The following is a 26335-nucleotide window of genomic DNA, read 5'->3' as shown; positions in this document are numbered from 1 at the left end:
TTTTTCGCCTGATCTAGTTCAGGAATGGCGTATTCTATTTCGTCAAGATCAAAAACCATTTTTTACTATATTTTAAACAAGTATCTAAATAATAATAATAATGAACAAATGTCCGTGATTGAAGATCGGTTCGTTTGAACTCTGTAATAAATCATGTAGAAAAGAATATTGTTGGGTGCATTCATCTTATATACGACGAGGCGGAATTGGTTCGACGAGATGCATCAAATACAACATTGGAATTCGTGGAAAAACAATGCGGTGGGAAAAAATATAGAGAACTAAAAAGACATTATGATAAAAAAATCAACTAATAGTGATAACGCTATTAGATGTGAAGAGGATTATTTGAAGAGGTTTTCGAAACAAACTATGATTTAAACATATAAATTATTATAGCATAATGAATACCTTTTACAATCGACACCAAATCCATGATAATTATGAATCGTCAGTTGACGGCACAGTCAGAAATTATAAAACAAAAAAAGATCGTAGGCAGCATGAATAGATATGGATATCTCCATTTCAGAGCACGTGGAAATGATTATCTCAACCATAGGTTTATTTACAAGTGTTTTCATGGTCCGATCGGGCATAAATTGGTTATTGATCATATCGACGGCGATACACTTAATAATAAATTATCAAACCTGCAGGCGATCACGCAGAGTGAAAACGCCGCAAGGGGGAATACGGGCACAAACAATAAAAATCCAAGAATAATAAAGCCACAGACGAAATAGGCAAGGATTATTATTTCGACAGCATGAATTCCGCTGGCAGGTATTTTGGAATTTGTTCGGCATCGGTAAGAAGATGCGCGGAGGGGGATTACAAATCCACATATTCGTGCAAAACCAATAGTCGGATCAGGTTCCAATATTTCCGTCACGTCGTATTAGACGGAGAAATTATTTATGAAATATGAATCAAGAAAATATAAATTTATTGGTAAAATCCATTGACGAGTTAAAAACCAAAGAAATATCATTATCAGACGATTTGAATTCTGATAAAATTATTTCCGATTTTGATACAATCATGCAGCACAAACAAGAAAACGGGTACACGTTGTCGTCCGAATACAGACTCATAAAAAAATACAATCTGCGATGTATAAATCGCTCATCAACGTTAACGAGGCCGCCATAATAGATTTTGCTCCGTTAGCACGTGTTGTTGAAAAGATTCGATCATCGCTATCTGATGAATACGAGTCAAAAAAGACGATGGACACACGCGCACGGCAACTACGAAGACTGATAGATCGCGATTTTCACTGAATTTTGTGAATTCTATCTTCTCACTGAATTCTATCTTCTCACTGAATTTTGTGAATTCTATCCTCAGGATTGTAATTCTGAAAATATTCTCTCACGGGGAGTAATTCTGAATTTTTTTTTGTGAATTCAACAGGTCATGATTTTATCAATAAATTTATGCTCAACGTTTCTCCGCGCGTATCCAACAGATGACCGGATTGATCAGTCAGTGTGAAATTCACCTGCTGAAACAATCTATTGTGACACTTGAGATAAACAGGATTAATTGGTTCTTGTATCAGCAAGAATCCTGGTGGATCCTTTGGTGAAAATGAATACAAAAAGAATCCTTGTTTCGCCTGATCAGACACTGATGCATCAGCGATGTAGCTATTCTCGATGATATCGCATTTGAGATTGACCGCGATGGTTGTTGTTATATTAACTATCTCAGGTGAGAGATGCCTGCCAGTGCCATCTTCGGCGTTGTCGCGCTTGAGAATAGCCGGCGGTGGTAGTTTTTTTCTCCATGCGGCGTGTAATTGGGAAAACTTTTCATCAATTGTTTTAGTGAGGGATTTTCTGATTTCGTCCACGGTGTATCGGGGGACTTTAAAATTTGGTATATCGGCTTCGTATATCCGATATATCTGCATGAATTTTTCTTTATTGCCTGTTTTATTATCGATTATTGCCTGAATTATTCGTGTGTGAATATAATCCATATCCGACGTTAATTGATTTATTGTTTCCACGCATAAGATGACCGCTTCACATGCAATCGATACATCAGAGATACACTCGTGAAAAAATCCTTTCAAAGCAGATAACATCGTTTCACAGGCTGTGGCATAGTTATTAAAAATAACGATTAAATCATTAAATTCAAATGTCAAAGCTTCAGTCATCGATATGCCGTTGGGGGTAATGTAATCTTTAATGTCAAAACGGAACAACATGTCATCTCTTTTTCTGAAGGTGAATATACTCCTTAATGTTGCTGTCCTGAAGATCGTTGTTCCATCACCGTAACCAAAATGAAAAGCTTTTTTATCCGTGACAAAGTCAGATTTTTTAGGCTCTGGCGGCATCGATTGTTTCGGTGGTTTGATCTCGGGCCAACCCAATACGGTTCTTATTGAGCTGGCGTAGATATCTATCTGATAATTCGAGCTGATTTCAATGATTGATTTTGATATTGGTTCATGTACGGTTATTTTTATTCCAGGATCGGATCCTGTTACATTCTTTATTTTGTGTATGAGCTCGTCGTTGATCTGATCGATCTGGTAACTACCCGCTTGTAATCCAACAACGTTCCAATCAGGAGTACCATCATCTTTGTTTTTATAAGCAAAAACGAAGGAATTATTTGAGTGTAATCCACCAAATGATTTCGATCTGATATTTGGCCAGCTGTAATAAACACGTAACTGAGCCAGTGCTATCTCGTCGATGGAAATAGGAGTAGGAAAAACGATGCTGAATTCGGGTTTAGTTGAGCTAGCGGATATCATCGTCGTTCTTGTCACCGTTGTGTTCGTTGCAATCTGTTGCAGTAACTCGGTCATTATTTATATTGATGTCTTTAATCGCTTGATTGTAAATCCTAGATATCAGCGTGAATTCTACGTCGGAAATAACGCCGTCGTTGAGACTCTCTGACAACAACAGAGATAATTTAGATACGCTGCCGTTGCTGTGTTTAGTTTGTCCTTGTACGCGATTAATTTTGTGTTAGCGCACGAGGATATCTTCTTTGTTATGATACCGAATACACCAGCTAGCGTGGTGGTTGTTGAAACAATTATTGTGATAACAAGCGGGGCTGTCATCGTTAACGCAGACAGGATTATTCCAACGCCGTAATAACCGCAGAGACGGAATAAACAGCAACATCGATGATAACCAATCTGCGTTGGTATTTTTTTATTTTTATCTGATGGACGTCGATGATACTCTTCAACGACATCTGCCACGCGCGAGCCTGACTGTACCTGTATTCCATTATATTTATCGATCAAAAACTAAATGAAGAAGGTATCTCAGCGAGGAATTCTATGAACCACCATATAGACATCTCTGGTGGTGCTGGCCTATTAGCGTCAGCAAATTCGAATTTAATTGTCTCTTCGATATTTTTATCCAACAAAATATTTAAAGTACCAAGAAATCTATCTGAGTGGTGTCGCCATTTATATTTTTCACAAGTGATTCTAAATCGGTCAGATGAAAAATGATTTATTCTGTATGCGCCAGTGACGGGCGCTGTGTACCTGATGGCATTTGATGCATTCGTCCATTTTAATACTCCTGATGCAATGATAGGAGTTAGATTGATGAATAGATCCTTCATCTCTGGTGGGATCTTGTTAAAATCAATTTTACCACTGATTGAGGTATCAATGGTGTAGAGTTTTTTTTATTGATTTTATCAATATCATCGACGCCAGCTTTTTGAATCATTTGAGTGGATATGATCTCGATATCTCCGCGATTTCTCTCGGCGGCGTTGGTATTTTTCCTGGTATCCTCTTTGACGACGCTAAAATCAGCTAAGTGAGTGTTGTATTCATTTCGTTTGATTATATCGCCTATCTTCACGTTGCTGGTTTTTAGTTTTCCGTATTCATCCTGAAAGACAGCAACCTCACCAGGATCCGCTTCCGCCAGCGACAGAATATTGTTAACGTCGTCTTTTGTTGCGTATCTTGATAAATCGCCAGTATCAAATTTTTCTCTTTCTAGGATTTTTCTTATCGTTCTTGTTAAGAGGGATCGACCGTAGATGTCAACCATTACACTTTATTTCTGGTTTAATTTATCTGACGTGTATTCGTGAACCGTTTCATGATACGGTTTTATCGATCTGGATATCGCTGATAAGATATTTATTGCCTCATCGCCACATATCGGTGGATCCGTCAATGTTTGTATCGGCAGCGTAGAATACCACGTTGGAGTACCCAACTGAGGTACATAATCTAAAAATTCTCTGGGTGGGGCTAATCCGTATGAGTCAGCGTAGATAATCTCGCGTGGATTTATCGCATACGCTACCCAATGAGTACCTGGTCCGGTGTTGCTATCGAGATTTATGATTCCCGTTTCGTATTTATTTGGACGGACTGGTAATTGGTCCCGCATAAATACACCTCTGAAAAATTTTATTTTTTGTTTTTTAGCAGCATTAATTAGATCGTAATTTGACATCGGTGTTATCTTCTGTACCACAATGCAGGGGTTCCTGGCAGAGTAGTTCCTTTCCCGTGGTACCATGGAGGAGTCCCCGGTAATCGGAGTCCTCGTCCTTTTTTTTATTGTATTCACCACCAGTAATCTTATCAATGACCTTCGAACCTACAGCACCAGCGGCACCCAACGCGACCGCTTTTGCTACGGATGGAGCAGCAGCAGCTATTAACGCTGGTATCGCAGCCAACAGCGGGAAAATACCGCCCACCTTGACCATGTCTTTTATAGCAGCTGCAGATAACATAATTTGTATTCCTTTATTAGACGATCTGGCTGCGTTAAAATGTTTTTGCTGTCTTTTTGTCAGAGATAGTTTATTTGGACCGCCTTGAATCTGATCGTGTTTTAATATTAATTTTGTTCCACATTTTTTTGCTAACTCTGATTGTAACTTTTATCTGACCCTGAGTCAGAGTCACACTAACGTGATCATACGGCATTTATACATTTATGATTGAATCTAAATCACATTTTTTCTACAGGAGCATCAATAATTCTCATTTTGCCCTCAATACCCTCGAGAATCATGGTTCTATCGCTGAGTATAACAGCGACGGCTCTGAATGCAGCAGCGAGTGCGTTAACTATTCTGGCCTAAAATGTATATCAACGACGGATTGCTTTATCAAATCCATGTGTTCCAGTGAAAAATAATATATCGGATAGAATTTTTGGAAATCTAACTGAGATATTTGCAATCCAGTATCAATATTTAGATCTCGACCAATATAACTCCACAATCTGTGATAGCCACGCGCTACTGATCCGTCTGTGTAATTTAACTGAATTTCCTCAATTGGTTCTTGATGTCCATTTACCCTCAATGATACATCGCTGGCGTTGAAATGATCAAAAATCATATGAGTTCGAGTTTGATCACCTACTCGACCAGCTAGTTGAAGAGCTATAAAGATATGTCTTGGTGCGGATACGTCCTGTTGAGACGCTATATGCCAGGTAAAATTACCGTTGATGTTACTTTGAATGCTATCTGTGTACGTCGTCAACCATGACATGACGAATTTACCACCTCGATCCATAAACGATAACAAATTTCTCTCTTCGTCTATCGATGGTGTTATCGAAGGCATCCACAGAGTTAGTTTTTCCAATACAACCTTGCCAGGATCACCTGCTTTTCTCCAGATAGCATCGTTGCTGTCGCCTTTTCGATAAAAAACAACGCTGTGTTTAGCCCCTAAAATAACTTTTCTGAAATCCCTGCAGAATCCAAAGATATGAGACAGCGGAATAGCGCATGAAATTTTTTTACTGTCACCCTTTAACATGGCTACACGAGCGGCAAATTCGAGATTGTACCCGTCGTTTTCGTTTATAATCATATCTTCGATAGCAGCAGCACCAGCTGGATCATTGCGATTATTTGGTTGTCGCACGAGAAAATGTGTATCCTCGGCAACATCTGAGTTATCTTTAGTAAACATCATGCTAGGACCAGCCGACCTGGTGAAATCATCTGAGTACCTCGCTAAGCCTATGATCGTGGTTGCAACATCGACGTTGTCGTTAATTGATTCGATTTCTCTACCATCGATCATGTACGCGGCGCTCTTGAATAACGCCATAATACCGTTGTTGACCAATCCAACCTTGACAGCTGCGGCGTAATCAGTATTATCGTTTTTTACGATCTTGCCAACAACCTCAATGAACGCCTCGCACGGTAGAAAATACCTTGTTGTGTCTTGTACTTGTAATTCGATTCTACTGGGGTTGTTTGGTACTATCGCGTCGTATGAATAATATTGATAATCTCGTACTGAGTCGTCTCTCTCTACTGGCTCATCCAATTTATAAACCTCATTAGATGTCCGCGAGAACATATTTATTAATAAAATATTTTTATCGTCTAAAACGAAGACGACCTCCAAATGCGCTGGTACTGATTTCATGTTGTGGTGGTATTGAGGGTTTTTGCATCTGTTCTAACGCTAACGTTGCTAATTTTTGATTAGGAGCGTTATTTATAATTTTGCTGACATCGCTAGGCATCTCAGCGGTAATTGGCAATTTACCCCCAGGTTTTGATTTTCTTTTCACCAATAGCAGTTTTCCGTCTTTACTAGCGTCATATGCTTTGCTAGTAACATCGCCAACGGTGCCTATGACCTTGTCGCGAACAATACCTATTGCTTTTGACGATAATTGTTTGGCTAACGGACCGACTTTAGGAGCTATTCATGTAAAAAATTTAATAATCGAATCTCCTATTCCCGATCCGTATTTAAGTTTGTATACGGGTAATCTCGAGTTCATGATGCGAACCTGCATCGCTCTCTGATGGCTTTTATGAATAATCATTTTATTTATAATGTAATTATTTAATCACTGTGATGATCATCAACGAGTTCATCAATGAGATTACGGTAAATATGTACATCGATAACTTTTCCCTGAAATAATCTTCGAAAGATATCAGTTGCTTCATTAATTATTTCGTGTGAATTATTTCCGGCTCATTTTCCCCCGAAAAGAACCTCTAGTCGAGATACATCATTAACAACGCTATGAGGGCAAATGGTATATTTTCTTGGATTTTTTTCCCTCTATAGATAATTTAATCGTTGAGGCATCTTTTTTCCTTTCACCTCCTTAATAAATTTTTTATAATCTGGGTCGTTTTCATTTATCTCTGATCGCGTAGAAGCAAAATATAATGCAAGAGGCCAATCATCAGGTGAGATTTTTTCAACGTATTCAGGTTTCAAATATTCATCTCTATTCTCGTATTTTTTTAGCTATCTCGATCAAATTATCTCTATCTTTGATATCTTGAAGAGTATTTTCGGTAAAAATGTCGTGTAGCATAATTTTAAGTTCCTTTTCAGGTTGAAATCGTTGTGTACCTCGAGATGTTTTTTTGAATTCTTTTATTATGTTTTCATAATCAGAGTATTTATCATCAATCTTATCAATGTTACGATACACATAGTAGATCCATCTATACCATTTTTTGCTATCACCGACACTATTGACATATTCAGGTTTTAAAATATCTCTTCGTCGATTAAATGAGTCAAAAGCGAATCTGGCGAGAGTGTTGATATCTGCTATTGCTTTTATTTCTGCTACTCTTTCAGCTTTGAATTTATCAACGGCGCGAATCTTAGTGATTTGTTTTTGGATTCTTTTCAACATAGGAAGTACTCCTTCTTTCGCTGCTTCTTTCGCCGCCTCGGAATCTTTTATATCACCTATGAAAGCTTTCTCAGTTGCTTTGGTCACTGGTTTAAATAATTCCTGTGTTGTCTCAGCAAATCCCTCCTTCATTCTTTTAACAGCTCGTATTTTCTTCTTGACTTCTTTTTGCACTGGTAAATACACTTCTATTGCTTTTAGTCGTTCTCGTGCTATTTTTGCACTAAGTGATTCCCCTACAGCCATATTATTTTATTTTTACTCGTATCTTTAATGATAATTTTTTAAAAATTCACTTATCATGGTATCTTTAATAATAATTTTTAAAAATTCATTTAGATCGAATTGGTAAAGACGGTATCTTTAATAATATTTTCTTTTTAAAATTCACTTAAATAATATAGCAGCAGGGAGGGCGGATAGACCAATTTCACCGAAAATTTGTAACGGAGAATGAAATAAAATCATGAACAGAGTATTAAGGCAGCTCGGTTATCGAACGAAATGTTTATATCCGGATTGAGGCCCAATATAGTTATAACCATTGGAGGTGGTCTCGAATAGATGAATAAATATTTATACGGATGAGATTTGTCTAGAAGGGTTTAGTTTTGCTCGGCTTATGAGGTCTGTTCGCCCTCCCTGCTGCTAATTATTGCTTCAGATCTTTTTAGCTGCAAATCATGTTTCCGGAAGAAGGAGAATCATACCAGTTTGCCTTTTAATCCTATTGTAGGGTGAACAACTGATATGAAAAATTATCTAATTGATCTTAAAAGAAATTATTGGAAATATAAAATGATAATAAAGTCACTGTATATGAAAACCTTATTCTTAAACAACATGTGGTGTGACGTCATAATAGCGGCTCCAGCATCCCAACTACCATTTGCATGGTTCATTTCATATAAAGGAAAATGCCGTTTTGCGTTCCTTACGGGTGTAATAGCACAGTAAGAAAATGCTGTGGACTACATTTCTTTTCTTTCCCCGAATGTAAAGGCATAATGAAAGGATTGATACATTATTACAAGCGAGTTGATTTGAAAGCAACATGATACAGAACTCTGTGCTCCTTACATTTCTCAGAGGAATGTTATGAGATGGATCCTGTACAAATGGCTTTTCTTGGATACGCAACTGGTATAGTCCAACACTAAAAATTGGCGCTGTTCCAGACATACCTTTGGATATTTTAAATCCTGGGAAAAACGTTAAACTTGTGGGTTAAGAGAAAAGGCAGAAAACTGAGGTATGTGACCACACCTTGCAACAATCAGTTCACGGATCTTTTATCTTCACTAGTTAGGTATACAAACTATTATACAAGACACGTATATAATATCATATTTGACCATACGCTAATTGTATTGTAGCATACATGTAAAATACACTGTAATTGAATTATAAGATGGAAGCTTTTTAATGTTCAATTTAATTAAGTTATGAGTTCTGCTTTTCTGCCTTTTTTGTTTGTTTGAGTTACGACCGATGAAAACTGTTCTCAACGCCTTTTACACCTACCAGGTAATGTATATCGTTTCACATACAAGTCGGTCCCCGTTCAAGTCTCTTCGTCCAGAATTCAATATTATCTCTCAGTGTTTCAGTGCTTGATGTACATTTTCGAAATATTATCCTTAGGTGGTGTGTATATGCGTGTGCTGGGGATTAATTTACATATACTATGATTGATCCCAAAGCTTCGTAAATGAATTTATTGCATTTGGTAAATTTGAAAATTTACATTTGACAACATTACTTAATCATTATCACATTTTTCACAGCATATATTTTTAAAAAAATTATTTTGAAAGTTTATTACTTTTTAAATTCGAAACATATGAAATACGAGTACCTTTCTTACCATTGTACATTTCTGCTTTAAGGTTTGAACACATTGTTAACACACAATAGTGGGGAAGCTGAACATGCCTTAAATATCATTCCACAGATAGTAGTGAGCATATCTCGGAATCAGATTCAACTTTCAAATGTGCAACTCAGATGTGGAGTACTCATCAGAAAAAAACAAAAAGGTGTAATGTACAATGTCAAACAAATTTTAAAACAATATTAAAATATAGAAATAGGAGTGTGCAGGCTAGACCTGATGTACAATCAAAACGCACACAAGCAGTGACACATGTGTCAGATGTTGGAATACAGTGCAGCCTAGTAAAATTTCAGCTTCTGTATATTTTGAGCAGGATACAACTAAAGATGAAGATCTAGAGATTTGCTTGGATTTAGATGAGACTCGAAACATATTTTCAAACACAGATTGGGATCCTAACTGTGTACCTGAGAGTAAAGTGCGCGAGGTAGAAAACATGTAAAGCGATCCCGATGAGCTACTACAACCATTAAACCAGTATTTCCTTCTGTTTGAATCCAACCGGTTTGAACTTCTAAATATATGTCTGCATTGTAAAAAACATATCTGTAGTGTACAAGTCAAAAGTGTTTTTTGTAACTATGATAACTGTTACTTCCATCTGCAGCCATGGTCACACTTCTACATGGCACAGTCAGAATATGTGCCAGAAAATGCCACTGGTCAATTAATTACTATCAAATGCTATTTGAGTATCGGCTAACAGTGGCTCTCGGATCATCAGCGTGTTCCACGCATTGAACCGACCTATAGTTTGCGATAGAAGGTATTCCAGTCCGCAGACAAATTACCTGATTCCAAGTGTTTACAGGCTGTGGGATCGTCACCAAGCAGTCAACATCACTGCATCACAGGGATCAATGTTGATTCTAGGAGTGGATGGAAGTCTGTCTTTGACTTGGACACCAACGTTATTCTAGACTTGCAGATAGTGCATGTAATAAAGCTTTATGATCAGTTCATTAAAACTTTACATTTGGTCATTTTCATTATGACCAGATCAATTGGATATGATCTAAATTTGATCCAAATCTTTTTGCATGCTTTCTGTATAAAATAAAGTTGTAATATGAAGTTAAGGACAACCACTCTCAAAGAAACTGGAGAAGGCAGCAAAGAAGAAAACATTCAGAGATATTCGTCCTTGGATTAAATTCGTCGTGAACCACATTTATTGGGTTGCCTCATGTTCTGGTTCTAATGGACAGGTGAAACATGCAAAATGGTTATGCATCATTAACCATGTCTCAGATATCCATGAAGGACATAGTTTGGAGTTTCCAAAGTGTGAGCATGGTCCACTAAATGCTCGTAAGTCGATTAAAAAATGGTACAGTAATTCATAATTTGTACAACTTCTTCCTTGGCATACAATGAAGAATATACATTTGTTATTATATATGTTTATTGGTTATCCCTACAACTTTACCAAAAGGATCATAGTCACATAAATCCATTTTATAAATGATTTATCATGTAAAGTGGACTTGAAATCTTCATCGGTGATGTGACCCATTATGTACCCAAAAGAACCCATTTTGTCTTTCCTGCAATGCAAGCAAGGTAGGGTGTCATCCTTTTAGGACAGGAATGTGTAGAAGCAGCGATAAGATTACATACTTGTCTTTATTTTAGATCAAGGGCACTGTGCCATTACATACAGTACACTAGGACATATAAACTATTTTCCTTTTAAAAATTAGGAAATATTATATGCTTCACAACATAAGGTGTACATTTTGTGTGTGCAATGGTTTTAACAAAATGTGAAGTGAGGTGTATGTTTGATATTTTACCTTTTTGCCACTTATGAGAACATACATAGATATTCTACATCATATAGATGGAAAGTGTGTTGCCCCAAGTCCAAAAAGGACAGCAGGGAGTTGTCAAGCCATGCAAAGAAGTGTCAACATATGGTTAGTTATTTCATTAAATTGTGAACTAACTTCCTATTGTAACGGCAAGAGCACAGGATGCGCACAATATTGTTCCAACATAGCATACAACATTCACAACATTCATATAACATTCACACACACCCAGCACATACATGCGCACAAATAACATCTTTGCATTTGCAAAAAATGTTAAATATAACATATTTGTCTCCTTTGATCAATGTTTTGAAACGTAATCACAAACTTTACACAGTGAATTGGTCAAGATAAGTTTTTAATAGTTTACGTCCAAGAGTTGAAAGAAGCAGTCCTGACATGAAGGACACCATTAACTCAAGTATGAACAGGATTTCAAGGAGGCACAGAAAGCTTTAGCAGATGTTACAGAAACCTAAGTGATAACTATGCTGAAGTAGATACAGAGTTTCTAGTAGAGAAGCACAGATCACGATTTCCATTCAAACCTATGTAGACTTTTCATTCCTGATTGGAAAGAGATTGCATATAGTTGTAACATACTTTCTAGCTCAATCTTTGCAGCCATAATAGTAATCCAGTCCTGTCAAGGTCAAGGGGTGTACATGTATTTGAAGAGAGACAAAAATGTTGAATACATTCAATTTCATACTTTCGAGATTCAATAGGAACATGACACATATATATTGCACAAAGCCTGATGTATGATTTACATTTTTATGCGTAATTAATAATGAAATAGTCATATACTTGAATCCAGCTTAATTTGACAGAGGATTAGAATATGTGTCCAGATCACACAAGATGGAAGTATTCTTCTATTTCACTTTCCAAGGTGATGCGAGATCCAACTCATAAATTAGCTACATATCTGTATATGCTGGGAAAGACGAAAAAAGTGTTATATAAGTTGTTATTCATAACGTTATTTTAATCATTCACAATCTTCCATAACATTGCTTACATTAAGTATGTACAAGAATTTATTTTTGTCAACAGTGATTAATAAAAGGAGCTTTAAAATTGAATTTGTGTACGCTTTGGTTAGATTTCCAACGCGATATATTTTAAAATAGAAACACAAGAAAATAGGGATAGATGTTTGAATTCTCCAGTAAGCCTTACAAGTTCTCTTAGATAATGTAATATTGTATTTTTCTCATCTTAATATTTTCGTACAACAGTGTTATGTGGCATGTCATTATTCCTCTCTTATCGATATAAGTTGTCCGCTTTATCTTCAAAAATGAACATGGGGAGGGGTTCTTGTGCATTTTCTGTTGTAGAATCAATACCGAGTGCTTATGAAAGAGACCATTCTCTACAGCTCTAATTCTAATACCACGATTGATATCTAGAAGATTAAACTTCAAAACTAGCGTAAATACAAATGGCCTAAAAGGGCACGGCCTTATTCTTTGATAGGCTCATTGTCATCTAAAGGACCATCTTGATCAACCATTATAACGATCCAAGCTCACACAGTGTCTGTTTAATCAAGTAGCCTGGAATGCATCATACTCTGTGATGCATGCAATGCATGGTTCATCCATTTAGGCACTTATGATAGACATTTTAGTACAACACAAACACTCATCTTCAGAAGGCAGAGCCTTGCAATGCTCACAATCACAATTGCGAAATGAGACAAATATCTATGCATGAGATTTGTACAAAATTATAATTTACCCTAGAATTGAACAGCATGCTCCTTATCTGAGGGTGGTATTCACTCTCTCTCTCTCTCTCACATACATACAGCAGGCATATAAATATACACATTTCTAAAAGTAAACTCTGGTCACACTATCTATGCATGCATATATGCACATAGGTACATACATACATACCACATATTGTAAAACTGGACTAAGATGTTGGGATTAATAACACGTGTATACTTATAAATCAATATATTGATAATGTATATTGTGCACCGGGCAACACAAATCTAATCATAGATATTGACCACAACTTTATTTCTTCTTGATTTTAACCGTTATATTTTATTACACATGTATATAAAGTGTACATTCGAGGAACATGTATAACGTGTACAATCAAGGACAAATATGCCGTTTCGTTTAATAAGTTTAAGAAATTGGGGAGGGAGACAAACAACCAGGAGGGTGGTGTGTTAGCCAAAGACACGTGCATATCTGCACATTGCATAATCAAATTGTTATAGTGTTATTAATGACCAATATTAAGCCAATGTACAAGTCTGTCCCTTACAAGTAAATGTTTTGGTTATGTTGCAGTGATGCCAGGGTCACGATAAATTGCCATATTGTATAATTGGTATATTATAATTTACTAAAGATTTGCCGGGTAGAAATTATTTGTGGTACAGTTTAGGTGATGCACTGTCTTTCAATATTCGGATCCGGAATAACATCATCAGTGGCCATATTTGTGGTTTGCTGGCAGATTTTCTGCTGATCATTATGTGGAAGTTCAATTCAATTTATTGAATCTCAAGATACTGTTACAAAACACACATATACAAGATGTAAACTAGACTTTCTGTCAGGATCTACGTTTGCAATTTATATGTTGATTTTTACTCAGTGTGCCTTTTTAAAAATGGCAATTTTGTTGGTCACATATAGGAGAAACTGCAAGGTTGCTCATCTTCCAGGTAAAATATCTGCTAGTGACCTTATCAGAAAGGATCTTTAGTTGGTAAATAATTCATGGGTTGTTTTCGGAAAGTATACTAAAAAATATTCTCTAACTTTGAGGACTGCATTTGTAATGTTCCTAAAAGAACAATTATGATGAACACAAATGTCATACTGAGAAGATCTATCTCAACAGCAAATCATATGCTCAATCAGTGGTTAAATCTATAAATCTGTATCTATTATATGTTGTCCTATTCCAGCTGAGGTCTTGAACTTGCTATAATTTTACTAACGCTGTACAATGGTTATGATTGTGCTGATTTGCCAGTAAAACACATATACATACATTCATTCATTCATTCAAAAATGTTAAAACTGCACTTTCCCTTGAAACAAAAATAATTTTATTATATGACAAGTGAAAACTTAACCAAGATTTTGGTACACATAATGTCTTTTAATTTATTGGCCAGTACAGTTGATTACTGTTGCCATATTTAACAGACATGTAATTGTACTATCTTTCATCCACTATTGCTGTACGATGACTTTAATACTTTTTCAGCAGAACGATTAGCTTTGAAACAACAAATATATTGGTTCTAACCTAAAGAAACCAACATATTCCATTTCGTTATCATTAGCATTTTTAAAACTAATTGTGAATGTCTTAATATGTTATTGTTCTCCGTGGACGTTGCTACCGTGGTTACACTCTAAATGCAATTATCACACGGTAGCATAACGGTACTAGTACTGGACGATAATTAGGCTGTTACATGTATAATATGATGATGTTGGATACAAACCATTGGTGTGCGCAGTTCGTCCTCTAGTTCTCTCATTTTTATCTTGATCGCCAATTGAAGAATAACACTGCATGGAACTATCATCATCATCAATGTTAACAATAGCAGAGTCATCACTAAGTGGTTCAGATAGGTACGGTTTGATCTCTGTCTCGCGGGCCATGTTTCTGATTGTATTCGAGGACTGGCTAGTATTGCATCACGGGAGCAAGTGATCTGTCGTCTCATCGAAATTTGGGAAAACTCGGCAATTTACGAAATCGTATTATCTTCTTCGCAATATATACGCTATCCTCTCATGATATTTTTTTTATAAACATTATAGTCGAATTAGAATTTGTAAAGAATTACATACATAAAAGGAAAAGTTTTATATCTAGTCTCCTTTAATGTTTTATTGCTACAGTTCATTGAATTCGAAAGCGAAAATGAATAATACATATCTAGGACAAACCGGTAAGACGTTATGGTATGAATACCATAAAGACTACAAAAGCTTGTAATAACACATTATTATCTCATTTAGTTTTGGGGTACTTGGAGCATATTGCAAAATTGCCATCTGTATGAATACTAAAGCCTAGCCAATGAAACTGCTTTTGTTTTCGTGGTCATTGTTTACTTAAACGGAAACACTATCTTAGCACACATCATGATTAGAGTGCAACGTGATTCCTGCGGTGAAAACGAAATGTCCCAAATCTTTATTCTTGATATACACATCAAAGAATTTTCGGAGATTGTTTGAATACCTTTTGTAAATACACTCTTAATTGAAATACCTTGCTACATGTTATATAATAGTCCTATAGTTGAGGGCAGTTTATGGTTTATACAAATAGGGAATATCAGAATATATGGTGATACTGTATAAAAGATTCTTGCTATTCATAATGGATGTCCATGAAGAATGTTGACCTTTTGCATCCATTCTCTAAACAAAAGTGGCTGGCGAAAATATATTTCATGCATGCACATAGCGAACAACAAGAAAAGCTCGCAGAGGCGTGGCTCTTTAAAAAAAAGAAAACCTTCATTTATATTAATGTGCCAACATTGCCTACAATTCTTTGGAAAAGAATTATTAGTGTTAAAACCCATTTAATTACAGATTAAATATAGAGAAGGCATTGAAGATGTATCGGATTCCATACTGCAGAGCTGGCGACCTTCGAAACTAAATATTTAGTATCTACCTTGCACTTTACGAGACCAATAGTCTCGTGGTATGCATGGTAAAGTGCACCGTGTCATCTTTAATTAATATTTCACCTTCTTTGTAATGGAAATGGCCAGAATATATAAGAATTTTTATATATATAACCTTATGCTCTGCCATATTTAGACAGACAAAGTCGTATACGTTAGTACTGCATTATTAATGTATGTATCAAATTGCTTCATTTAGTGTCGTGGTGATGGGAAGAGATAACAAAATCAACAATTTAGAAGAGTATACTTTCGCTGTAGCAATATTGTATCGTATGTACATAACATTATTATTTTTCCTTAGGTACTCTTTGCGAAAGAGAAAACATTATCTTACGATACAGAGACATAATTAAAGTGTTATGTGATGTCAGCGGTGAAAACTTAAAGTTAAAATAAACACCTTCGTTTGCTGTACACGCCAAAATATACTTTTGAGGAATTCAAGATATTTGTCATAAATAATCCGTTGATTTATTACAATAGGTCCATTGCTGAGTAGGATTCTTTCTGAAAAGAACTTGCCTTTCTAAAAATAGTGAATATCAGAATGTGTGGCCCCAATATATAGTAAGCTGTTGTTGTGCATATATCATGCCCAAGCTCTGTTTCGTTGCATCTAAATGATGTTTAAAATTATTTCAAGGATAGGTATCAATGAGATTTGAGAAAGAGTAGTTATTGGAATCTTATTCTCTCCCATCTTTAGCCAGACATAACCGCATACGTTATTACTGTAGTATTTATATATGTATACAATTGCCTGATTTAGTGCTCAAAAAACAACCTTTTAGTTTGCTATTGACACCAAAACATGCTTGTGAGATATTCAAAATACGTGTTATAAAGGATCCGTAGATTTATTTGTTTATCTCATTGTTGTGTAATATTTCTATATTTGAAAACAATTTGCCTTTCTTAAAATAAGGAATATCAGAATGTGCGGTCCCAATGCCCCAATATATAGTAAGCTGTTGGTGTGCTTTTATCATGTATCTATCTATCTATCTATCTATCTATCTATCTATCTATCTATCTATCTATCTATCTATCGCTCTTTCTCTCTCTCTCTCTCTCTCTCTCTCTCTCTCTCTCTCTCTCTCTCTCTCTCTATATATATATATATATATATATATATATATATATATATATATATATATATATATATATATATATATATGTGTATGTATGTATGTATGGATGGATGGATGGATGTATGGATGGATGGATGGATGGAAACTTTAATGTGTTTTGCATGGCTTTTCTCCAGAATGTTAGTCAAGAATACTGCAATAATATAATTATAATTAAAGTACAAATTGTCCATGTTCCAGATATATTGCAATGCAATAACTAACCATAAGTGCTGATGCTTCAAAAAGATACTTCCTATGTTGTATTGCAATTAGAACAATGAAGGACCTTTCGTTGTAAGCAAGCATTGCGAAAGTGCCCTAATCACAAATATTTTCGTTATCATCGGATGCAAACGAGAAAGTTGAAGTAAATATGATTTAATTTGATGTCAAGGTTTCAATGATATTCCGAATAAATGCAAGCAACCTTAGTTTTACCTAAATCCTAGTTAATAATACATCATGATATTTGCGATTTAGTATAATGAAATAATAGATGACCTGTTTAATTATTGCATTTCTATTGAGTAGGTTTATGCATTTAGAAGACACGAAAGTTGCCCAAGATGTCCTCAGGGCCTTCCGAAAACGACATATGTTATTTTCTACATATATACCTGCAGTAGAGATGGAGGTGGTTGTTGGAGTGGTTGGGCTTGGGTTTATTGGAACTGCAGCTGTCGTCGTCGTCACGAGTGTCTCGGGTGTTATAGCTGTTTCAACTGCTATCGTAGTGTCGCTCTTGGACGTTGTTGTACTTGTTGGCAGTTGTATGTTTGTACTAGTTAAGTTAAGGTTAGTGCTTGCCTTCGTTGGAATATCCGTTGCTTTGGTGGTAGCTTCTATTGTTGTATTAACAGACGTTGTTGAATGTGTGGTCGATTGGATTGGTATTATCGTGGTGCTTGCCGTCGATGTCTCTATGGTAGAAGTATCTAAAACCGTGGGGTTGGTAGTGTATGTTGTTGGCACCTCTGTTATAGTTGTAATTGTCAGTGGTTTGGTACTTTCTTCTTTTGTGGCGTTTGTGGCTTGTTCAATCGTTTCGATGTTGATTGTTACTTCCTCTGGGATTATAAATATAAGAAAATGCAGAGGAAGGAACTTTAACTAATTAGACGCCAATATATATATATATATATATATATATATATATATATATATATATATATATATATATATATATATATATATATATATATATATATATATATATATATATATATATAAAGTGTTTACCAAATATGTCTCCACGCTCCGACTGCATTGGTTCATTTGTAATCCTATATTTGAATGTACTTAACGCTTATTCTACAATGGGATCTCGCTATATGTGGCATACTATTTAGATGTTACTAAATGGGTCTTGAGGAAGTATATTACATGCATGCACATGGAAGAAAAGACGAGAAACTGGCAAGCTATTTATAATTGTCTTTTCGTGGAGTGCGCTTACATATTCGTCATTTATTGGTACTTATGAATGCTAGTTTAGTAAGGAATCCAACAATATCTAATTTAACATTTGGCCAAGCATACTTTACTTTAGCAGACATTGCTTGGAAATGACGTGTCCAGAAGAAGGCGATGCTCTAGTCTGCCATCGAATCCTGTGGTGGAGTATGATGTTGAGTACAATAGTGTTATATCCAGGTTTCAATTGTTTTAGATGTATTGAATAAAAATATGAAGCGTAACCTTCAAGACAAATTTAAAAATTATCGTAGAATACAGTGACATATTTCGGGATTATGGAGAACGGATTATAAATACAAGCATAACAAAATAATATATTATTTGGTCCAGCTAAAGTTTTGAATGAATTCAAGGACTGGCGACGATGAGACAAATTAATATGTACCAAGGGAGGGATTTAGTTGCAAGTATGCACGTTATTTATGGAAGTACAGGCATTACTTTACATTCAGTCCAGAATGCAAATATAGACTTTTCACAGCATCCTAACTGCAATTAGTTGTTTTTTTTCTATATAAAATCCAGTGCGTAAGTTACCAGTGTAGATGCTTCACCGCTATTAGTGTTATGTTAGGCACTAACGTGCACACAAAATACTGAAACCATTATAATTCAGGTTATATTGGATGCCGAGAATAAAATTAATGAAATTTTCATTTTGAGCGGTGTTACCGGTATTTGATGAATCAAACAAACCTACTTCTATGCAACGGACCAGAGCTGAAATAAATCAGCATACTATTGTCTGTTGAGGCATCACTGAAATGTTCAAATGAATTCATGTAACGTTTCGTACACACAATCAAAAGTAAGGTTTAAGATTATGTCAAATCTATATGTTGATGTCCTGACAGATTATTCCCTGAGATATTCCATTGCAAATCTGTATATATATTCATGGATCTCGTCAGGGCGTTCTGAAATGTTCCGATTTATTAAGATTATATATTCTGCATACGTACCTGAAGTAGAGCTGGAATGTGTTGTTGGCATAGTCAAACCTATACTTGTTGGATCCATTGCCCTGGTTGTTGTCATAGTTATTCCTAACTCTATGTTTGTAGTGGTTGTTGCTGTCGTAATGCTTTCTGAGAGCTGAGTGGCGGTACTAGTGGAGTCATGTGTAGGGTTCGTCGTTGTTGGAATCATCGTTGATATGGCAGTTTGGGGGAATTTGGTACTATTTATCATCGGAAGGTGTGTGTTAGACGTAGCTGTTTCGGTTGGGGCGTTTGTTGTCGACGTGTCTGTTATCGAACTACCTAAGCTCATGTTAGAGGTGGTTGTCATTGATTGCTTCTCAGTGTTACTTCTAGTTGTGGTGCTGGTCGTTATTTCCTCTGAATATATAAATCATAGGTTGGGTGGTGGAAAGATATCGGCCTATGCATGTTCAAAATGGATATAATTGTCAGCAAAAGACATGATGGGAGAAGGGTATGTTTTATTTCTTTCTATCAATTACCCAAAACGTCTGACTAGGATTCTAAAGATTGATATACAGTAATGTTTCTGGTATGCTTTGTATAATGTTTATAACGTAAACAATAATGTCCAAGAAATGTTACGCAACCACGGCAAAACTCGTCTGTAGATAAATTGTCAAATTTGCTTCAGTGAGTCTGTCAACAAATTTCCGAATTGTCACTGAATGTTCTTTGCAGGTGTCGATGTAGATGATGACATCATCGATGTAAGCATCATACTTATCTAGACCAAATGTAATCATGGTCATTAAATGTTGAGAAGTACTAGACGAACCTTTCATCACAAACGGCATCACTTTATGCTGATAAGGTCCTCTGGAATCACTAATGTTGAAATTTCCTTTGCCATTTTCTTCAGTGGCATTTGTCAAAATCCTTTCAGAAGGTCAAATTTGGTGACATACTTTGCATTTCCAATTTTATCAATGCAGTCTTAGATTCTTGGAAATGGAAATACAGTCACGCTGTTCACCTTTCTATAGTCAGCATTATCTGCATTCGGTACAAGTGTACATGGATACTGTAGTCACTTTTACTCGGTTCTTTTAAATCGTTCTCCAGGAAATACTGAATTTCATTTCTGAACCATTCCTGTTTGAGAGGGTTCAACCTGTGTGGGTGTGGTTTCACAGGTGTTGAATTTACAATTTCAAAGTCATGATAAATTTCATTTGTTCTTGTAGGAACCTCTGGAAACAAATGCTAATATTCAAGTAACAAATGTTTAAATTCATTCTTTTAATGTTGCTGCAAACGTGAAAGTTTATGATCCAGGTTATGCATAATTTCTGAATTCGGAAGACTTGTTACTTCAAAGTCAATACAGTCCGACTGCATTCATTCGCTTAAATCCTCACTGTGGGGGAAAGGTGCAACTAATTTGATTGCATGATTAACATTTTTCTCTCTCTCAATATGCCCCGTTAACATATTTATATGACAAATCTGTTTTTGGTTTCGCCTCCCAGAGGTATTGATGATATAATTTAACTCATGTACTTCCTATTCAACTGTGCAAGGATCATACTACGTAGCCTGAGAGTCATACCTCTATCACCCGGCTGAAAACCCCCTTTTCTATGTATTGTTATCATACCTTAATTTCATTTTGAACTGAGTATAGTGCAGATTAGTTCTTGATACCTCAAAAGCCTTGTACAACTTACAATTAACATTGTAACCATAATCGAGAAGATTAATTTATGTATCTTCGTTAGAAAGTTTTTTTTTTAACAACGTTAATGGTCCACGTATATTATGTCAAAAACTAGGTCAAATGGATTGAATCATAAAGATATTTGAACTGATTCCTTTACAGTAAACAATAGTAAATGAATGACGTCATCCCAATCTTATCCAGTATCAAAACAATATGACCGAATTATATTTTTCTGAGTTTGATGAAATATTTCTAAGGCCCCGTTGAGCTCGGGTGATAGGCAGAAGACCTGAATTAGTGGATGCCTAATTAGTATATAACATGTGACTCTTGATAAGATTGGACAGAGTTGGAAGACCAAGTTGAGTACAAAAAAATTATCAAAGCTTTAACTATTGTTTTAGTTTTAACACTCATCAATGAAATTCTGCTAAATGGATCGGCAATGCAAAAATTGGGTGCAATTGCTCGTTAGGTATCTTCAGATTGGGTTTTCCGATCATTTGACAAGCATGCAATATTTACAAATATCACTTTTAATTTTTGGCCAATAGTAGTGATTCAAGATATTGAGATACGCTTTATTAAACCCTAAATGACGAACCTCAGGAGTTTTATGGGCCAGACTAAGAATTTCCTGTCTGAATGAATTTGGAACTACAATTTGATAGTTTATCTGAGTGCCTAATAATAAATGAATGCCCTTAATGGGTAAAGGCGATACTGTTCCGACTGTCAAGGGTCTGGTAACAAATTCACACATCGGAGAGTAAAATAAACAAAGCCGCATTCTATTCCCGGAATAAGAACACTCTCAGTAGAAGAGGACTTCCCAGAAAAAGGCAAGATGCCTGATAATAAAATACTCCAAGAAACTCCTGTGTCTCTTAAAATATTAATAGGGATAGTACTGACGGAATCACCCATTAGTGATATATAACCCTTCGACATGAATGGTTCGTAATTCTCCTTAATCCAATCAGACGGGGGTTTATTTGACCCAACAAATGTATTGCTTATAATACATGACCATGACCTTGAAGCAGAAATGAACTCAATTTTGGACTAGGTCAAGTCCAACATACAATGTTAAATTACAATAGCATGTAGTGAAATAAAACAAATAAGTTATCTAAAAGCCATTTTCAAATTAAATATACATGTTTGTTGTGTGCACCGACGGCTAAAGTAAAAAACCAAAATACAGAGTGAAATGGTGCCACCCTGCTTTAGAAGGTGTGTCACTACCACGTAGCTGTTAGACATGATGATCATGGCCTTATTCTGAAAACGGTCGCTCCAAAAGATTGATGTTGAAATCTGTGTCCTCCGAAATCTACTGGTCGCTGACAGTGTTGAAGTCCGGTTACACATGGTCCCGCCAACCACAGGCGCTTCCGTCTGTACACACTGAAACATCTGACGATGGCTGTTAGAAAGGTATTCTTGCCGTGAGCAAATCTTATTGACGACACTGGTACAAGAATAATAAAATCGCTCTGGTTACGATGATCGTCTAATCAAGCGAAATGGAATCAAAGTAGCGCAAATTGCAATTGGATTCAGGAGACGAAGTGTACGATGTTGTCAGTTTAAAATGGAAAGCTCAAATGTAATCTAACGCCAACTGTTGGCGCTGAGATTAGGTTATGGGTAAGAGTTAGTACCATTTTATGTGTATATTATAGTCATATAATAAGAATTGCCTTCTTTGGGAGGATGGATTCAGCAGGAAGTAGGGCTTATATTCGTAACGTTAATATGATCAGAAAACATATTCGAATGAGAAACCTCCGGTCAATAGTGTATAGGGGTTGCATTTGCTTGCACTTGGCTTAGTCAAATGTTTATTTGCCCAAAAGACATCAAAAGAGCTGTAAGTACTTCGATATATACCTTATCAATTGCTAATAATAAAGGGTATGCAAAATGTTTGGTCATGAGTGCATATGTTTATATAACCTGCATTATCTTGTGTAGTTCTAAGATAATGTTATCTTTATTCATTTACTATGTTTATTTCATTTGAACTTTTGTAATTTTAAAGCAGAGCTGTCTATAATAAAGAAGCATGTCTGTTGTAAGTTAATGCCTGAAATTTTACAGTAATGGTAACGCTTTGCTGAATCTCTATGCTTATTGATTTGACAAAAGCCACGTTCACCCAGAACTGACTATATCATGACATGAACGTTTCTTTACTTCATAAACTTTAGAATGTGCACTGATTAATTATTGAGAGATACAAGAGAGGGTAAGTGTCTTTTGAGCAAAATGTGTTTGAAATATTCATATATCCAAAATAAATATAACTAAAACACTTTAAGAGAAGGCGTAATTTGTATTAGTGTAAAATTTGAAATAGTAGTTGGAAATAGATGGCCAGTAATGGAAATGGTTGCTTACTGTTTGAGAATGATTTAGTTGCATTTTTTGAATATTGGTAGACGATACATCTTCTAATTCCATTAAGAAAATGATTCTTTTTATCTAAATAAATAATGTTCTGATAATTCCCTTTTTACTGTGTTATGTGTTTCGTCATTGTGAACATAATTTAAAGAAATGAAAAGTAGCAAACACAACATATACTGGATGATGTAATGTAAGCGTGCATGTTTATTGTTGAGTATGTTAATACATATGAAATAAATGTTTCTGATGTAAATTCGAAATGATGTCGCTCCACAAATTTCAAGTGCTAATTCCACTGTTTTGCAGACTTTAGTGTGATCGTTCTGAAACTTAAGGAATCTCAATTTCTGATGCTTTCGCCGTTAACATGTTCAAAAGCTTATCGTATAAGATTAGTTCTCGCTAGGTGGTGCATAACGGATTTATGTTACTGATATTGATTCTGGATATAACTGCTCAATATAGAGTTACTATTTTTATATACGACACTTTTACTCTATAATTTCAGCGCCGATATAAGTTCTGCCATACTCACAGCATTCATTAACTTATTTGCAGGTGGCTGGAGAGATACCCGGGAGAAATAGACAATTAGCAAAACTTATGATAGACATTTAACTTACTTGCAACCGTCAGGAGTATGAAAACGATGCATGAAAAGACTCCTGTTGATATTGCCGCCATCTTGGTTTTTCTTTACTGAAATACAGAATATTTTGATGCCATTTGATATTCATGGAAAACACTAGTTGTTAGAGATGACGTAAAATACTTTTAAAAATACGCGATTGCTACATAAATGCATTTAAATTGATATAATGGTCTGTGTTTAGATAACCGAAAAGCATCTAATCAATTTTGAGTAAAAGTTTATAAAGAAATAGAAAAGACACAAAGAATCCATCAGAGCAAACCAAACGTTGCGTTCCTCTACGTCCATATAATCTTTCAAGCTAGCTTAATTTATCATCGCGGATTGCAATTCTGCAGAATGAAAACTTGCTCTTGAGCGTAATAAGTTAACCTTTAAAACGTTTTAAACTATTAACAAGATACCTTTCCAAAATACAAACCATGCTTTCGGCTTTTCAGAGCAGTATCATTTAACAGTAAAACAAGTCACAAGCGGAAGTTAATTGAATATAACGTCTGTGATCCTTGATGAAATAAAGTTTAGCATATACCACGTGACAATTCTTACAGGAGACAGAATGCATATTAGTGAAATATAACTTACTGATAAAGCGCAACAATTTTGTCACATGATGAAGTATGTTATACTTAGTTATTCATATGTGCATATTAAGTAATCCGATCTCCCGCATCTTAAGCGCTGTCATTGCGGATAAAAGCACCTGCAATAATTGCGTTCGAATGATTAGAGTGAGTCACCTCCTTTTCGTCGCATGCCGAGATTTATTTGACATTTAGTAAATCTTTCGCTTCAAGGAGAACTTTCGGAATTCAAACGGACCTGTGAATATTTAATCCATACACTCAATAACACGCTGAAGATTTGATCTCTGTCCAGATTTTCAACATTCCAAATAATTTAGATTAAACAAAGAATGGAAAAAAAGACTGCATAGTGTAAAGCAAAAATAAAATGACAGAATTTTTATAATTTGTAAGTATATTAACTGCTGTAATATATAAATAATCTGTGACCAAAATTACTGTTCTGCAGAATAATTCTTCAGAGCATATAGTTATATGATCCATACACTAATTAGTCTAAGACTGAAATTGTTTGTATTTCATTGTGCTAGAAATGTAACATTTTGACCGCTCCCATGCACACATGTACCTTTCGGACTACTTAAATTTAGCCATACATAATGGTAGTCTGTAGAAACAAAAACTATAAGCAACCACACGGAGGCTCATTTAGCAAAATCATAGGATTATAAGGACAAGGTAAATATGATTAATTGCTTTTTACCGTAAGTGGTCAAACGTTACTAAACCTGAAGTTGTGGTTGAAAGATAATTTGATGTAGGTCACGTTTTTTCTTTGCGCATTCTTTAAATTACCTGTTACAACAGAACTGAAACTGTGTGTTTTGGATGATCTTATACGATAAATTAAATCTGGTGACCACAGACCATACGTTTCTAAACTACTACCAGAACGATACAAATTGTCACATGCAAAGTTAGGGTTGCCACCTTTATAATGGAGATGTGTTGTCTGGGATTTTTTTCTCCTAAATATATTTTATGTGCTTAGTGCAGATAAATGAAATGAAACACCCCCAGTACAGCATATAATATAATATCATGTCATACCAACTTCTTTTAATTTTATCTGTAATATGTTATGCCATCATTTAGAACAAGGTAGCAAATCAAACTTATTGAGGCTAAGACGAATATATCCAACAAAGATTTTCATATTTACTGGTCTCTAATTAACATAAATTTTTTAATTTTTCTTAAGTTTCTTTTTTCCCCATTGTTTCCCCTCCATTTTAATGATCTCTTTGTACACTAACTTTTCATACTTATTTCCATTTTATATTCCTTAAATATGGGACAATGTTTTTTAATCAATAAACCTTGTT

The 26335-nt window shown here is 35.4% G+C and overlaps 1 protein-coding gene across 5 annotated transcripts in view; it reads right to left on the bottom strand.

Moving 5' to 3' along the window:
• The window catches only part of LOC149791331 (uncharacterized), a 113410-nt gene that overhangs the window by 68555 nt on the left and 18520 nt on the right, over window positions 1-26335 (bottom strand). For all 5 annotated transcript variants that reach the window (XM_089969861.1, XM_089969862.1, XM_089969863.1 and 2 more), the window contains exons 2-4: window positions 24395-24470; window positions 19673-20050; window positions 17852-18301 (exon numbers count right to left, since the gene is read on the bottom strand). In XM_089969861.1, the coding sequence (XP_089825987.1) occupies window positions 17852-18301; window positions 19673-20050; window positions 24395-24455 (889 nt within the window). In that variant the 5' untranslated portion in view covers window positions 24456-24470. The remainder of the gene's footprint in view (window positions 1-17851; window positions 18302-19672; window positions 20051-24394; window positions 24471-26335) is intronic.

The sequence above is a fragment of the Sinohyriopsis cumingii genome, chromosome 9 (genome assembly GCF_028554795.1).
Source record: "Sinohyriopsis cumingii isolate HCF-2022 chromosome 9, ASM2855479v2, whole genome shotgun sequence".
Classification (NCBI taxonomy): domain Eukaryota; kingdom Metazoa; phylum Mollusca; class Bivalvia; order Unionida; family Unionidae; genus Sinohyriopsis; species Sinohyriopsis cumingii.
Note: the sequence above shows the minus strand (reverse complement) of the source record. Positions and strands in the feature narration are given on the sequence as shown.